The following is a 15754-nucleotide window of genomic DNA, read 5'->3' on the forward strand; positions in this document are numbered from 1 at the left end:
GGATTTTCTACATCTACATCGTGGCCACAACCGACGCCTCCGAGGAACCTGAGGTAAGGTCCAGGTCCGATCGAACTTTCCAGCAGCTAAGATTGCCTGGCAGCCCAAGCGCAATCCACTGCGCAACTAAGCAATGTAGTAGCGACAAATGACTTTTGGAAGTGGAATTGTTGTGACCATGCGAGTTGTGGTGACCAATCCCAGGTGTGACCGACTAGGCCGGTCGGATGCCCGGCCCCGCCCGGGCGCGCGCGTGCGATTACCTAGCATTCTCGAAGTTCACGGCCTGTTTAACGATGAAATACACTCCATAAACTAAATGAATAAAAGAACTAATTCATCCTTAACGTTTCAATGAAGAAAATTTATTGAAGGCCGAAAAATACCGGTACCCGGTATCATGGTTAATTATCGTGATTTCGATCCGACTTGATCGCAATTATGCTCTTTTTACATCATTTTATTTCAATTGGTAAACATATTCGAATTAATCCAGTTCAAAATCGTTGGATGGCTTATTTTGGTATAGACACTTGGATCGCCAGCGCCACATGGGTATGGACCAAATGACAACATACCACGAAGTACTTCCCTGTCACCATCTAAACAGGTTAATGGCCCTCCCGAATCACCCTGTAATAGAATTTCAAAAAGACATCAATCAATGATTATTGAACCTCGTTGAAATGTTCTAAGGCGTAGATCCAGAGGCCAATTTTGGAGAACTTGTCAAGTTCGAAGGGACACAAAAACGACGTCCAAAAAGGCAGTACTCAATGCACCAATTATCTTTGTTCACAAAATGAAAAAGGGCGGTCAACAAAAATTTGATGGATTTGTACAAGTCTCATAAGACCCTATGGATCCGCCCCTGTTTCTGATAGGTTAAAATGAACGATTGTTGCACCATGTAACTCATCTTCATCGTTGAATAAAACCTGATCGCGAGTTTTGATCAGACCCGGTGTCTTATATGATGAAGCACAAAACAGTGGAATTGGCCCCTGAGTTTGGGCTATTGGATCAAACTGAATTCTAACCGAGAAAATTGGATCCATAAATTCCTACTTACAGAACAAGTGTCTTTTCCGTCGTCACCTTCTATGCAAAGATGGAGATCAGTAGAATTGAATTCTGGGAATTTATCTTCGTAATAATTCTCGCATATTTGCAGAGATACAGGTTTCAGGTTGGTTTTCATAAGGTCGTTCGAGTATCCTTAAAAGTAAACGGTAAAGTGACGCACGAAATTCTACAAGTGTGGGTTTATTATCAAAACACGAAATCTGATCAGGGTAGAAAGATAGCTTAATATGTTTTACCCGTTTCGTTAACCGCGGAACCGTCGGTAAATCCCCATCCGGAAGCCGTACACACCGCATCGTTGCCGAGATCATTGTTATTATCGGGTAAATTAACGGCACTCGCCCCTGGATCGCCTACCGGTAACCCATCACCGGCTATACGAATAACCGCCACATCTTGTACTGAAAATTCATAAAATAGTTTGAGCTGGTTTCATTTCCGATTCTTCTGGTTATATAACGATTTCAATAGTTTTGTTGACGTTCATTTGTGATAATGCTGAATATTGTAAGATTCATAATAAAAAGAGTGTAGTAAGGGCATTTGTTACGTGCATTTGGCCAAAATAATACAAAAATTGATGGTGTACCGTAAACCCACCTCATATAAATGATGAAACTAACCACAATTCGAATCTTTATCGATTGCTGTTCCGACGTCTTCCAGAAATTACTGGATATAATGCACAGACTTTTATGAATGCATTTTTCATTGGAACATGAAAAAAACTATATCTAGGTAAAAACTGCGCTTGGCCCCCCTCTGCTGGCATCCCCTGTTATACTGTAATACCCACCTGGATTATTCCGGCTGAAAATTGGGTTGCGTTTAATTTCTGCGACGTTGAAAAGATTCTTACGGCTGATACTATCTCTTGATATCGTTCTAATGAACAATTCAACGTCGCTGTTGTCCCCGAAAAATAGTGAAAAAAAGGAAAACAGAATGAGAAGCAAAGAACGATTCTACAGTCGTTCGTACATATCTTTCGTTTAAGTGTTGATCGAAAAGAATCACACATTTTTCATATGCAAATACAATTTTGTAACAATATACTTGTAAAACTGCAATTATTTTTAAGAGTGAGAAATAACTGTTTCACTGTTATCCATATTGTCCATGTTTCTAGTAATTTTGGTATGGACAAGCTCTACCGAGTTCTTCACCGGGTTTCGCGGCGAACAGAATTTGAATGATAAAGCTGATAAAAATGTTTTGAAAGATGTCATATTATGTCCACTTACGTTGGTGATAAGTTATTAAAACAATGGGAGGCGCTTAATACGGTGAACGTATTCAAAATGATCCCGCCGCAGAAAAAAGTTCGCTCTGCGTCTTTTTTTCGAAAACCGACCGACCACGGGATTTCATTATGAGCGACTTTTACGCCGTTTGTTATTTGCTCTGAAATAATAACGAAAAACAGATCACGATGCTGCGGGGTGCTAATTCTAGGGTCAGCGTCAAAAGTCTAATTTTTCAAACGAGATAAGATGGCTTTTCAAGAAATCGACAGCTTAATCGTAGTTCGTTAGCACCGTTTCGTTTTTGTTATTTAAAACGATTGCACTTACCAGACGGGGCCAAAAACTCCGCAGCAAAGATTACAACAGTTATAAGCAGATTCATTTTCACCAGAACAACTATCTGCCCGCACACTCGTGCGTTCAATTAAATTGATTCTGACGAAGCCAGCTGCATTCGACACCGGTGACAGTCTTGTCAGAAATTTTCCATCAAAATATGATGACATTTTATGTCAGAAATATATCTATCCGATGCAAAATATGTACAGGAAGCTAAAATCGAATACGTGCATATAATGAACGTGTAAATACATTGATTCTCTTATAGTTCTATGATTTGAAATTGAGATTGTGAGATTCACGCGAAGAAAGATCACTCGATTACCTCGAACACCCTCATTACCTCGTTTAAACAAACTTCAGGACACCTGATACAGTGGAACCTCGTCACATCGAACTTCAGGAGACCAGAAAATCTGTTAGTTATAACTGATACAGAGGAACCTCGTTACAACGAACTTCAGGAGACCAGAAAATCTGTTAGTTATAACTGATACAGAGGAACCTCGTTACAACGAACTTCAGGAGACCAGAAAATCTGTTAGTTATAACTGATACAGAGGAACCTCGTTACAGCGAACTTCAGGAGACCAGAAAATCTGTTAGTTATAACTGATACAGAGGAACCTCGTTACAACGAAGTTCAGGGGACCAGAAAATCTGTTAGTTATAACTGATACAGAGGAACCTCGTTACAACGAACTTCAGGAGACCAGAAAATCTGTTAGTTATAACTGATACAGAGGAACCTCGTTACAACGAACTTTGGGAGACCACAAAATCTGTTCGTTATAACTAATACAGCGGAACCTCGTTACAACGAACTTCGGGAGACCAGAAAATCTGTTCGTTATAACTGATGCAGCGGAACCTCGTTACAACGAACTTCGGGAGACCAGAAAATCTGTTCGTTATAACTAATACAGCGGAACCTCGTTACAACGAACTTCGGGAGACCAGAAAATCTGTTCGTTATAATTGATGCAGCGGAACCTCGTTACAACGAACTTCGGGAGACCAGAAAATCTGTTCATTATAACTGATGCAGCGGAACCTCGTTACAACGAACTTCGGGAGACCAGAAAATCTGTTCGTTATAACTGATGCAGCGGAACCTCGTTGACCAGAAAATCTGTTCGTTATAACTGATGCAGCGGAACCTCGTTACAACGTACTTCGGGAGACCAGAAAATCTGTTCGTTATAACTGATGCAGCGGAACCTCGTTACAACGTACTTCGGGAGACCAGAAAATCTGTTCGTTATAACTGATGCAGCGGAACCTCGTTACAACGAACTTCGGGAGACCAGAAAATCTGTTCGTTATAACTGATGCAGCGGAACCTCGTTACAACGAACTTCGGGAGACCAGAAAATCTGTTCGTTATAACTGATGCAGCGGAACCTCGTTACAACGAACTTCGGGAGACCAGAAAATCTGTTCGTTATAACTGATACAGCGGAACCTCGTTACAACGAACTTCGGGAGACCAAAAAATCTGTTCGTTATAACTGATACAGAGGAACTCATTAAAACGAACTTCAAGAGACCAGAAAATCTGTTCGTTATAACTGATGCAGCGGAACCTCGTTACAACAAACTTCAGATCAGAAAACCTGTTCGTTATAACTGATACAGTGCAACCTCGTTACAACGAACTTTATGAGATCAGAAAATCTGTTCTGCGGTTTAGACCGTTCCTGATGCACATTAGCCAATGAATGCTATAAACAGATGATCAAAAGATATAGAAATCAAAATCGCCAAACTACACCAAAAATTAAAAAAACATTTTCTTCACATTTCAATTTGACATTTATTCAAAACGTCCACAAAAGCATTGATAATAATGATAATAATAATTATAATAACATATAAATTGTATATTAGTTACTCAGTACATTCTTAATATCAACAAAGTATCAAATGGTAAATCATAATATATATTATACAGCGGCTAGAGAATCTATATCTTCTAATATGTAGCGAGGAGAGTTAGACGGGAGGGGCGGACCCACAGGGGAAGTTAATAGTGGTATATATAAAAATAATTCGAAATAAAACACGAAAATCTGACCCAGACAATGAATGAAAAAGACACGACAAAAAACTCCAACATCGAAAATTGATGAAATAAATAAATTAATTAATGTACAATGATGTGATTCGCTAGGTTAGGTCCAGGGTTTTTATAGACACGACCAATGATAACGACTCCTTGCTTCAACACTTCAGGGTCCTTACAGATCAGTCATTCCTCCTATAGATCCAGGGGCCGGTTGCATAGTCATGACTTAGATTTAAGACCAGTTTAAGACCAACTTAGTTCTATAGCCAATCTAACAACTTAAGACCAGTCTTAAGATTTAAGACCACTTTTGGACTTAAGTCACGACTGTGCAACTGGCCCCTCGATACAATCCTGGATGTAAGGAGTTCTAGAGGAGAACATTTCAAATCTTGAGGAGTGTCTGCATCACTTTTATGTCCCAATCAGTCGGTACTGTTTATATTGGTAAACCATCAATTCTGTGGTTATATAAGCAAATTGTTCTACACTTTTCGCTACCTAAACCTGGTTTCTAGTTAGGTAACTGCTGAATTGGGTAAAAATAAATCGTACCAACTGTATCGATTAATGGGTAGTCTAACAACTATAAACTAGACTAAAGTTTCTAATTGCCTATTTCTCAAAATTGAAGGAGTTTTATCAAATGGGCATTTTGTTCAGAATAAAGGAGTTTCAAGCACCTTTAAAGGGCACATGCCATCTAGATAGAATATTGTGTTAAAGTTATTATCAAATGCGATATATTCACAAATATCAAATATGCTACCGGTTCGAAGTTGATTTTAGCCATTACTGAGAAATATGACTTTTAAATCATCATGTGCTCACTGTAATTGTCTACGGTATATTAGCAGGTGCGCGCGTTTCTGACGTCATCTCTGACAAACGCTCGCCGTTTCCAGTCATTTCACTTGACATTTCATAAGGTTTTTATCACTATGGGAGTGTTTTTGAATTCATAACCGTTGTATACTGTTGCTACTGTTGTACTTATGATAAACGTATATAATTAAGTAGCGCTGTCGGTCTGCCAATACAGCGAACGAATGATCTTGATTCTATCGATTATATGCATAGGCTAAGCGTACTAAGCGCGCACACGATATTGTGTTGATAGTCAACTACATGAATGTGTTGTGAACTACATGAATGAAGTGTAAGATAAACGAATTGTTAATTTACAGCTAATTAAAGACACTTTTTTATCAGTCACATCTCAGGTTGTTATGTATATACTAAAGATTCACCTGGTTAAGAAATCAAGAAAGTGCAATTTTGATGGCATATGCCCTTTTAAAAGCATTTTCCGTATTGAAGGTGTTTTCGAGGAATCGAGTTGTAGTGGGGACCCTGTCAATATTTTTTCATATAAAATCAACATAGAACGCGCATAAAATCACACAGGAGGAAGAGAATTTCCAAAATCAATCTTGTAAGATCCAGAGGCTAGTTTCACACAAAGTACGTGAGACCCAAGATATAGAGTGAGGCTCGAGCTAATTTTGATTCTTTACCGAATCGAACCATACAAGTCTAATAATACGAGTTCATTTCAAAGCCCGAATTGAATTCTCCTATTTCGGGACGGTTCGTCGTTGTAATGAAAGTTTGTAAACGGCATAAATTAAAATATAATTTTTGATCGCGGATATCATGATACAAACGAATAAAATCCTATCATCAATAGATTCAACTATAATACAATACATGAGGACAATAGCCAACCAGGCAGTTACCTTAACTAATTCCTTTTGCCTAAATAACTGAGCCAAACCGCTGAGCCCTCAGCAAGTTTATCAGACTTGTGAAATTAAACCTCAAAGGCTGAACTGGGTCGGCACCTGAGTGGCTATTTCCTACGGGCTTTTCTCCTCGAATAGTTTGACGCGAACTATTTGCACCAGAATGAGAACTATCAAAGCCGATTATATTAGATGGTTCAGTTCTACAATCATCAGGTAAGTTTAATGTGCTTAACTAATTCATTTTCAATGATTGAACTAAACACAGTCTTCTTCACCGACAATTAGGTAGTTATCAATACAGAGTAGAGAGGCAGGCACAAATATAGGTTATACACCGTTTGAATACGTATAATTGATGTTTCTATCGGCGTGTGCTCATACTAGGTGGTATCCGTCCTTCATCGAGTTCGATTCCATCGACTCCAGTCGGTATACTTTCGACCAGTCGGTGCTGGACGGTCGACACAATCCGAAACAACGCCAGCCGACTAAATCGACAAAATTTTTCAGGAAACCGCGGCTGAAACGACGAGAACGATATCATAATCTGGCCGATTTCGACAGTGAATGTGAAAGATTATCTCGCGCTAGACTTACTGGAAAGGACTGTGATAAACGCCTCTTTTTTCAGTGTGAAAATGAGTGTAACGACCTAAATTCATTCGTTCGTTTGTTGTCATGCCTAAATATACGACCTGCAAACAAAACGAAATCAGGATCACATTTTAACACGAGTCAATCATTGACGATAAAGCTTTTGATAATTATTAAGAAGGGTATTCGCCAATTTTATAGTCAGGGACCAGTTGCATAGTCATGGCTTAGACTTAAGACCAGTCTAAGAGCAACTTCGTTCTATAGCCATTCTAACAACAACTTAAGACCAGTCTTTAAAGACCAATTTAAAGACCAATTATGGACTTAAGTCATGACTATGCAACTGGCCCCTGGGTCTCATCTTTACAAGGAGAGTCTCATCCTAACTATAATCATTTCAGTTGTACAGTAGACTGCGTTTACCCCAAAATCGATTGCTTCCGATGATCGCATGCATCAGACAATATATTACAAATTTTCTCACGACATAATTATTCATGGCAAGCGCGGTCTACAGGGTTCGTACAAATTCCCTGAATTTTCCCAGATCGAAAGTTCCAAATTACCTGATCCCGCTAGGCAATAACTGAATAACTGATTTATTAGCAGGGAAGTCAGAAGGAAATTGCCTCATCAACACTGCAACAGTGATACACATGTATATCCTTTTTGCATGGGTCAGGCAGGATGAAAAGAGGGCAAATTTTCTGTCTAATCGAGATAAGTGAGCGCCTAAGGCCCAATTTATGGGGGTCTGAGGTCCCCCAGAAAATTTTGAAACTACCGTAGGGGTCCAGGGACACAATGCCCACTTGGAAAGTGGTTTCAAAGACTGTCTACTGTATAATTAATTTGTAAAATGTTCTAAGGGTCTACTAGAATACCTGATATATCTGACACACGAGCAGTGCGCCGACCCATATAAAATGTAAAACAGCATTCGCGAATATCCAGAACACGAACGGAGCGCAAGACATGCTCGTCGACAATGCTGCCATAAAACCATCGCTAGACTGAATCTTACAGTGTTCTTTCCAATCTGAAATATCGAAAAACGATCGAATCAAAAAATCAGACGCGGCTTTCTATCGAAATCTCTTACAAAATCGGTCGTACGACTTCAGCACGATACTTACACATAGTGCAACCGAATATACACCAGACGATCATTCCGAACAGGAAGAATAAATAACCGACAAAGTATTTATGGTTTTTAGCTCCTGAAAAATAACGGCAAAATTCATTTCATAGTTGAACACGCCGGTAGAAAGTTCGGCAGTTGAGTCTATGAGACGTTGTTTTCTTCAGTTGAGATTGAAATAAATAACCTCATTACAAAAATACGTGAACGAATGCTTGCAAGGGAAAAACAGACAGACAATTCTGCAGAGAAGCACATCAGAACTTTCTGCTAAAAAAATTTCGTAGAATTCCGCACATTTTTTGTCAATTTTCACATTTTTACACCATTTGTCACGACTTTAAATGCCTATTTCAACTTTGCTTGAAGACTTTTTGGCAATCTTTCAATACAGCGTAAAATGGATTAAGATGTTTTAGTTCAGCTGCCCATCTGCGGTGGTCCTATTAAGACGTACATCGGGTACGTACTACTTCTCAAGCTAAGTTGAAATAGACGTACGTAAATACAAGGTAGAGCGATGAATGAAATGAAGTGTATAGAGACCTATGCAGTTATCGACCCACGGACAGTGATGATCGAATTTCGCGACACAACGATTACACATCGAGCAGTGTTTCGATCGAATCGGCCGTTTTACCAAACACGTATTACAGAACTGCGTTAGAGGCAGCGTTTGAGTTTCAGTCAGCTCCAATATGTACTGCAACGAATAAACAACGACAGCAATATAGGAATTTATAATTTCAGCACCACTCGCTCAAGAGTGTGGAGCATGAGTACAGATCAGTCGTTCCTAGGTATACTATACCTGGACTTTTTCATCCGTCGTCGACGTCAATACACCCGGATCTTTCTTCCAAGCCATGTAAAAGTTGTAGAACAAGAAAATACTATTGATGAAGAATGGAATGAGAATCCGTGGACTATTCACATCTGAAAGCGTAGCTTCGGTTAAAGAACAAAACAGCTCGATTTTGAAGCGTCGAGTTGCGAGGTATTTCAGACAGACCCCTTTCTATTGGGAACTGTCATTTTGCTTGGTTAGGTGATAATTTGAGTCAGAAAACGAGTATTTAATTGATATCCTGTTGGTCGAAGATTTGTGACTATTCAACTAGAAAAGATCTATTCAACAGTAAACAATAGACATATCGTTCCGCTCAGAACTGGTAGAATATTGACTATTGACGATACTATTTCCACTTCACGAAAACAATTTCAGCAAGATTACGAAGCATGTCGCGTATACGCGAGAAAAAGGATACAAGGCCAACAGTAAACGAACCACGTGTAGTACATGCAGAATTTCGTGGCGAGATACAGAGCTAGCGGAGCTTTCAACGTGAACGAACTATCGAAGAATAATCTGAAAATAGCAGAAAGATTGAATAATTTTAATACGGTACGATAGTAAAATTTGCGGCAATTCAGCGCGTTTTCATATGTTTGATGCTCGCAGTCGAATGTTCGACTCGTCACTTACTTAGCTATACCTCTCCATATAAGCGTTAGACCGACGTATAGAATTATTTTCACCCACCACGACACGTCCAACTCGGCGAAATAACCGATACAAAACAGCATGACGAATGGAAACGAGAACATTATTCGATCTTTGACTTTCTGCAAAAAAAAAAACACGTGAAAAACACATCGAATCATTGGTTTCAAAAGAACATTTTTATGGTATTCACGCTTTTTGGGTTTATTTTTTGACGTTTTAGTAGTCAGTCCAAAACAGCTCAAATGCGGCTTACCCTGCTATGAGTATAAGAGTCGATGGCGTTAGTTCTATCGAATCCTCGTTCTACTCGGTAATATTTGATACGTTTCATCACCCAGTACTGTTTCCTAGACATCGATATCTGTAACGCTGTTTCACCCTGTCAACAATGAGAACGAAACACTATCACCGATCATCAACCAATTCAAACACTGTTTCTTCGCAAGCATCTTCTCCTTGAGAATCTCACGAATTATTTCACGTATTTTTAATGCCTTTTAACAGAGCATTTCAGAAAATGTTTCTGAACATTTTGCAGATAGTTTTCATAGACTCGTTCTGAACATTTCAAAAACATTTCTGCATATAATTTATATTTAGGAAGCAGAATTGAATTTATCACAACAAATAACTGAAATAAAATAACTGAGCCAAGTTACGTAGAACAGGTATCAAAGTTACCCCTAAGGGTAATGCTCAACCTGGGCCTGGTTTAATACACTGGGTGTCAAAATTACCCGAAGGGAAAATCCTCAACTTCGGTGAAAACCACCAAAATAACAATGAGAAACCGCGGTAATAACTCAAAAGTTTCAAAATGTTTTTGTCCCCACATCTATGAACCTCAGCCCTGGTTTATTTAAAGCTCAGGGGCCACTTGCTCAAAAATTTGACAGGGTTAATCATTGGATACCGGGTAGTTGACACAGTGACAATTAAAAGTTCATTGTTACTATAGTATTTATCGGCCGGTTATCTTTAACCAACTTTTGAGCCACTGACCCCAGAAATGACTCGCATTAGTTACCGTTGTAACTGAATCAATTCAGATTTTACGAAACTTTCATCGACGTACCTTTTTGTTTTGCGCGTCGAGATCAACGCCGGCGTCATTCATCAGTCCGAGTACCGTATAATTACCGGACATACACGCCCAGTGCAACGGCGTATTCTTGTGTACGTAATCGGAAAGGTGAACGCTCGCTCCGAATTTGATCAGTAAACGCGCCGGATCCATACTGCACGAAATAATACAAACACAATTCATACAGTAATATATCGGCTACTAAGGTTCCTACAATTCCTGGTATCCAGAATTCAAGGACTTTTCAAGGAATTTTCAAGGAGTAATTTTCAAAATTCAAGGAGGTTTTTCGCGGTCATATATAAGGAAAAAAAGTCAAAAATTCAAAAACAAAATCCATGTTTTTTTCAAATTTTGATCAGTTGTTGTGTGTGCCGTTTTGGTTTTACATGTTTAAATGTTTTAAATCTCAAAGTGAAACAACTTTCACTCACAAGTCACACAATGAAGAATAATAGAATACACTGTCTTCTGAAAAGGACCTTTTGAAAATTTTTAATAGGATTTTCCCAGAATTTAAGGAGTTTCAAGGAGTTTATGGATATTTCTCAAAATTAAAGGATTTTCAAGGACCTTGAAAAACATATTCAAAAATCAAGGAGTTTTCAAGGATTCAAGGAGTTGTAGGGACCCTGTGATTTTCAATAACCTCAAAAATACAATTTGATTTAAATAAGCTCCGTTAAAGCGGGCCCAGGGTTTTAGGGTAAATTTCTTAAATAAATTCTGGTTTCTGCATGATTACGAGCATTCGAATCGGGACATACTAATCCCTATTGTCATCTGCAGTTTGTGTCACTTTATAGGAATTTCTTATCACCAGTAGGGGATACTTACGTATATTTCAATATTTCGTACATTTCAGGACGAATATTTCAAATTCTTAGCATATTATTCAGATCAATCTGATCCCTACTACCATTGTACTCAAAATGCGTCAAGTTAAGCTTAAAACGATTAAGTTTCAATTGTTGTCCTCATTGAAAACATGAAATAACCAATTATCGGGTAGCAATTAAACAAATATTTGAGTTTCACTTCTCGGATTCAGGACACTGAACCCCTCGCAGTAGATAAAACTTCATGACAAATCATTAAAGTTTTAGGATTGATAGTTACTTGTTGATTCTGTAAGCGGCGTACATCAGAGCGGTCATTCCGTTTTTATCGCGCATATCGACGTCGATGCCCTTCGCCAGCAGATACGCTACGATCGGCGTATGTCCGAACTGAGAAGCCAAATGTAGACAGCCGCAGCCTGAAAATAGTGAAATGCCGTGTTAAAAACACTGATGTACGTACAGCTTGCTTACTCCGATCTAGTTCATCCAACCCCCTCTCAACACCTCGATACCGTCTAAAGACATTTGGACATCTTGCACCGTCTCTTTGGAACTCGCTAAATTTGGACATTCGAAACATCACTGAACTTAATACCTTTAAAATCCTTCTGAAATATCATCTTTATGTGAAAGCATTCAGTATCAATATCATAAAAGCCCTGGTGAACATTGTTTCAATGAAACAGGCGCTGTACAAATTTACTATTATTATTATCATTATTATTGAGAGGTTAGAAAGCGTACAGTACCTTCACCGTCGAGAATAGCTGGATCCGATCCGTACGACATCAATAGAACAACCATCGGTAAATGTCCCTGTCTGAAACATATAGAAATCAAACTTTGTTCACGAATCTTATCGAAATACTTAAATTAGTTAATTGTGAGAAAATGTTACCTGGTTGCCCAGTGTAGCGGCGTTGAATTTAAAATACCGCCGAGCTGATCGATGAGGGCTCCTTTCGAAATAAAATATCTGAAATGTCAAACATTGAAATTATGGTTCAGACCGAGATCCAGGCTAAGTAATGCTGAGGGGGTTTTCGGGTCCACGCTGCAGATTGAAACCCGCATCATTTCTTTTTGCATCTGACATTTATCTAGTTTGTTCTTAGAAACAATGGTCTTTTTTTTCAGGGTTCTTATACTTCAGGGATCCAATATTTCCCTGATCAAAATTTTTTAATATCCTCAACGATGGCTGTTTCTTATGTAGAGGTTCCAAGACACCAAAAATTCAAATTTCCAGACTTTTCAAGAAAGGGGTCAGAATTCCCTGATTCCAGCAGGGAAAAAAATATATCCGGAATTCTCTGAATTTCCCTGATTTGTAAAAATTCTTTTTTTTTTTCACTTACTTGACTAAATCGGCACGATTGTTTATAGCAGCCCAGTGTAACAGCGTAACGTTCTCGGCGTCCGGTTCATTCACGTTCTGACCGCTGTCGACGAGTTCTTGAACTCTCTCGATTACTCCGTACTGCGTCGCGCGAACTATGTCGAAATTCTTGATCTCCTCCAGCGACGGATCTTGAGGCCCTCCGGGAGGGGGTGGGGGCGGAGCACGCGCGGTCATCGTCGTCGACGGTGGATTTTTGCCGTCGTCGCAGTTGAGTTGAGTCGGGTACAAACCCTCATCATCCTGAAATCATTAATCGGTAAATGGCTAAAAACTGTTGACTCGAGATTTCGACTCTTTTAACATTAATTCGTTAGGCTGCAATGAACTCCATCTCGTTCGTTTAAAATCTCTTCGTTCGTTTCTTTCTGTATTTGCAGTTGAGTTCTATCAGTTACTGCTGTAAGACGAGTATTATCAGCAGGTGCAACTGAATAGGCATGGTTTCAGTAGGATTTGAACCCACAACCTCTCGATTGTGAGTTCTCAAAAACACCTTATCCACCAAGCCACAGCACAGGACAACAATAGAGACTTGTAACAATACCGTCTATAAATCAGCTAGCTTTTTAATAACAGTCTTTACAAACGCATAGGATAAGAAAAATACATGTTGAATCAGTTGAGAATCACAATATCCGCGATAAAGAGATGAGTAAAAATCCCACAATATATGAATCTAACAAGATTATTCGAAAATAAAGAAACAATACAACCACCCTTCTTCACTCTAAATTAAAATGACTTGCCGAATAAATACGTATAGTATGTAGGCCTATAGTAACCACCCGTGTGGTATAGCAACCACCCGTGTGGTATAGCAACCACCCGTGTGGTATAGCAACCACCCGTGTGGTATAGCAACCACCCGAAATATTTCTTAATTTTTAAATGAACTTTCCTACAATAAATGTTATTGTAGGATTTTTACTCAAAAATACATGTTTTTGATCATGAAAGTAGCCATACTGGTATCCGAAGTAAAGTTATTGATTACTGACCTTATCTAGATATGGTTGTACAGGATTACACGACGGATCTTTCTCATCCGGTAACAATTTCATTGAACTCATTTTAACGATTGTCCAGTCGATCAAGAAGACATTTTCTAATCGAACCGATTTTATACCGTAGGCCTACAGAAATAAAATATAACAAAATATAGAGATGTTACAACACTGTAAGGAACTGAGGCCGGTTCCATAGTCTTGGCTTAGACTTAAGACTTAAGACTTAAGCACACTTATGGACTTGAGTCTCGACTGTGGAACCGGCCCCTGATGCCTAATCTGAGTTAGTAATCTATTTGTTAGTGGTAAGTTTTTATAGGCCTAATCGGATGTGGTTTGTGAAAATCATGCGATAGTGAAACTAAACCACAGACAGGTTACAGCTGACTAACTTCAACATATTTTACTCACAAGTAGGCCTTAACGACCATTGCTTATGCTCAGACCTACTTACTCACAGATCTTATCAAAACATTACTGGCCTTATACCCATTACCATTACCACTAATCCTAAACATTACCCAGGCCGGTACAGCCGCGGCCAGGCAATACTATAGGCCTACATCACAGGTAGTTAGTTACCTAATCATCGGTGGTAAGCATTTAAAATCGGATAGGCTTATACCAATGATGTGCTTTATGAAAATACTCGATCGCGAAACTAAATCATAGATAGCCTAGATTAAGACTGACTTGATTATTAACACTAACAGGCAGCCCCACCCAAACAACATCACCAGATAGTGAACGTTCAGTAACATCTTAATGGTTTATCAATTCCCCCATATCTGCCAACACAAAATTCGACTCTAATTTAAGGCCTATCTTTTCAAGTGCTTATCTTTTTACGGGACCATCGGAAGGGAATTTGTTTGGGCAATTCAATTGAAAATGAAATTGAATTGAATTTGTGTTATTTGTCCCCCTTTCTCTGTAGAAGAGTGACACAGCTCGCGTGAAATTCAGGGTTTTACAGTTAAAAGCGAGTAGATACATATGGCAGAATTGACCGGTGCTGGCTAAACGTTGAATAATATAGAAATATTGCATAAAAAGACAACTTAACGAACCTCAGCCTTATTAAGGGTAGTTACTACACGTTCGCAGTCACCACGTACCTAACAAACTACAATTCAATTCTGCTTTTATTGTGCAAATCTAGAAAGCGACATCGGAACATTATAAAATGATTTTATGAATCTTTTATCGTTGATTCTCATAGCATATTGATATTCTAGTTGTAATCCTTTCGAATCGATTTTATTTGGATTTTTTCTTGCCAACAACTTAGAGAAAAATCATTTCTCTTCGGATTAGCGCTAGAATAGTTAAGTTACCTAAATCATTGGTGGTAAGCTTTTTATAAACGGATGGGCTTATGGGATGGCTTGTGGTTTGTGAAAATATCCGCTCGTGAAACTAAACCACGGACAGTTTACTGACTAGCGCTTGCAGTTTTTTTTCTTACAATCAATAAGACATCGGCCAAGTGATTTCTTGGGTAAATCTTCGCCTTTTCCTCACAAGAAAATATTGTTCTGACTGATCCAAGACTTGCCCTACACAGTAGACTGTGCTGACAACAGAGACTATCGTACAAGATTATCCTCCAATTCAGGCCAACGCTGCTCGATAATCCGTGAAAAATTTCCATTGAACATTAAAACGAAGAAACGATTTAAATGT

General features: G+C 38.8%; 2 protein-coding genes across 2 annotated transcripts; both read right to left on the reverse strand.

Annotated features, from left to right (window-relative positions):
- Positions 1 to 259: 259 nt before the first annotated feature.
- On the reverse strand, positions 260 to 2715 carry LOC141912934 (tonin-like). Its single transcript, XM_074804366.1, has 5 exons — positions 2661 to 2715; positions 1323 to 1487; positions 1073 to 1218; positions 579 to 633; positions 260 to 315 (listed from the first exon to the last, which is right to left on the reverse strand). Exons 1-5 carry the CDS (start codon positions 2713 to 2715, stop codon positions 260 to 262), a joined length of 477 nt encoding a protein of 158 aa, XP_074660467.1.
- A 1798-nt stretch (positions 2716 to 4513) lies between these two features.
- LOC141912766 (palmitoyltransferase ZDHHC17-like) lies at positions 4514 to 14190 on the reverse strand. Its single transcript, XM_074804152.1, has 15 exons — positions 14060 to 14190; positions 13018 to 13301; positions 12558 to 12635; positions 12409 to 12479; positions 11937 to 12075; positions 10809 to 10971; positions 9987 to 10112; positions 9713 to 9852; positions 9495 to 9595; positions 9038 to 9162; positions 8773 to 8929; positions 8222 to 8305; positions 7970 to 8124; positions 7086 to 7183; positions 4514 to 7008 (listed from the first exon to the last, which is right to left on the reverse strand). The coding sequence occupies exons 1-15, from the start codon at positions 14129 to 14131 to the stop codon at positions 6864 to 6866; spliced, it is 1938 nt and encodes a 645-aa protein (XP_074660253.1). The 5' UTR covers positions 14132 to 14190; the 3' UTR covers positions 4514 to 6863.
- Between the last annotated feature and the right edge of the window lie 1564 nt (positions 14191 to 15754).

This window comes from Tubulanus polymorphus, chromosome 11, assembly GCF_964204645.1.
Source record: "Tubulanus polymorphus chromosome 11, tnTubPoly1.2, whole genome shotgun sequence".
Taxonomy (NCBI): domain Eukaryota; kingdom Metazoa; phylum Nemertea; class Palaeonemertea; order Tubulaniformes; family Tubulanidae; genus Tubulanus; species Tubulanus polymorphus.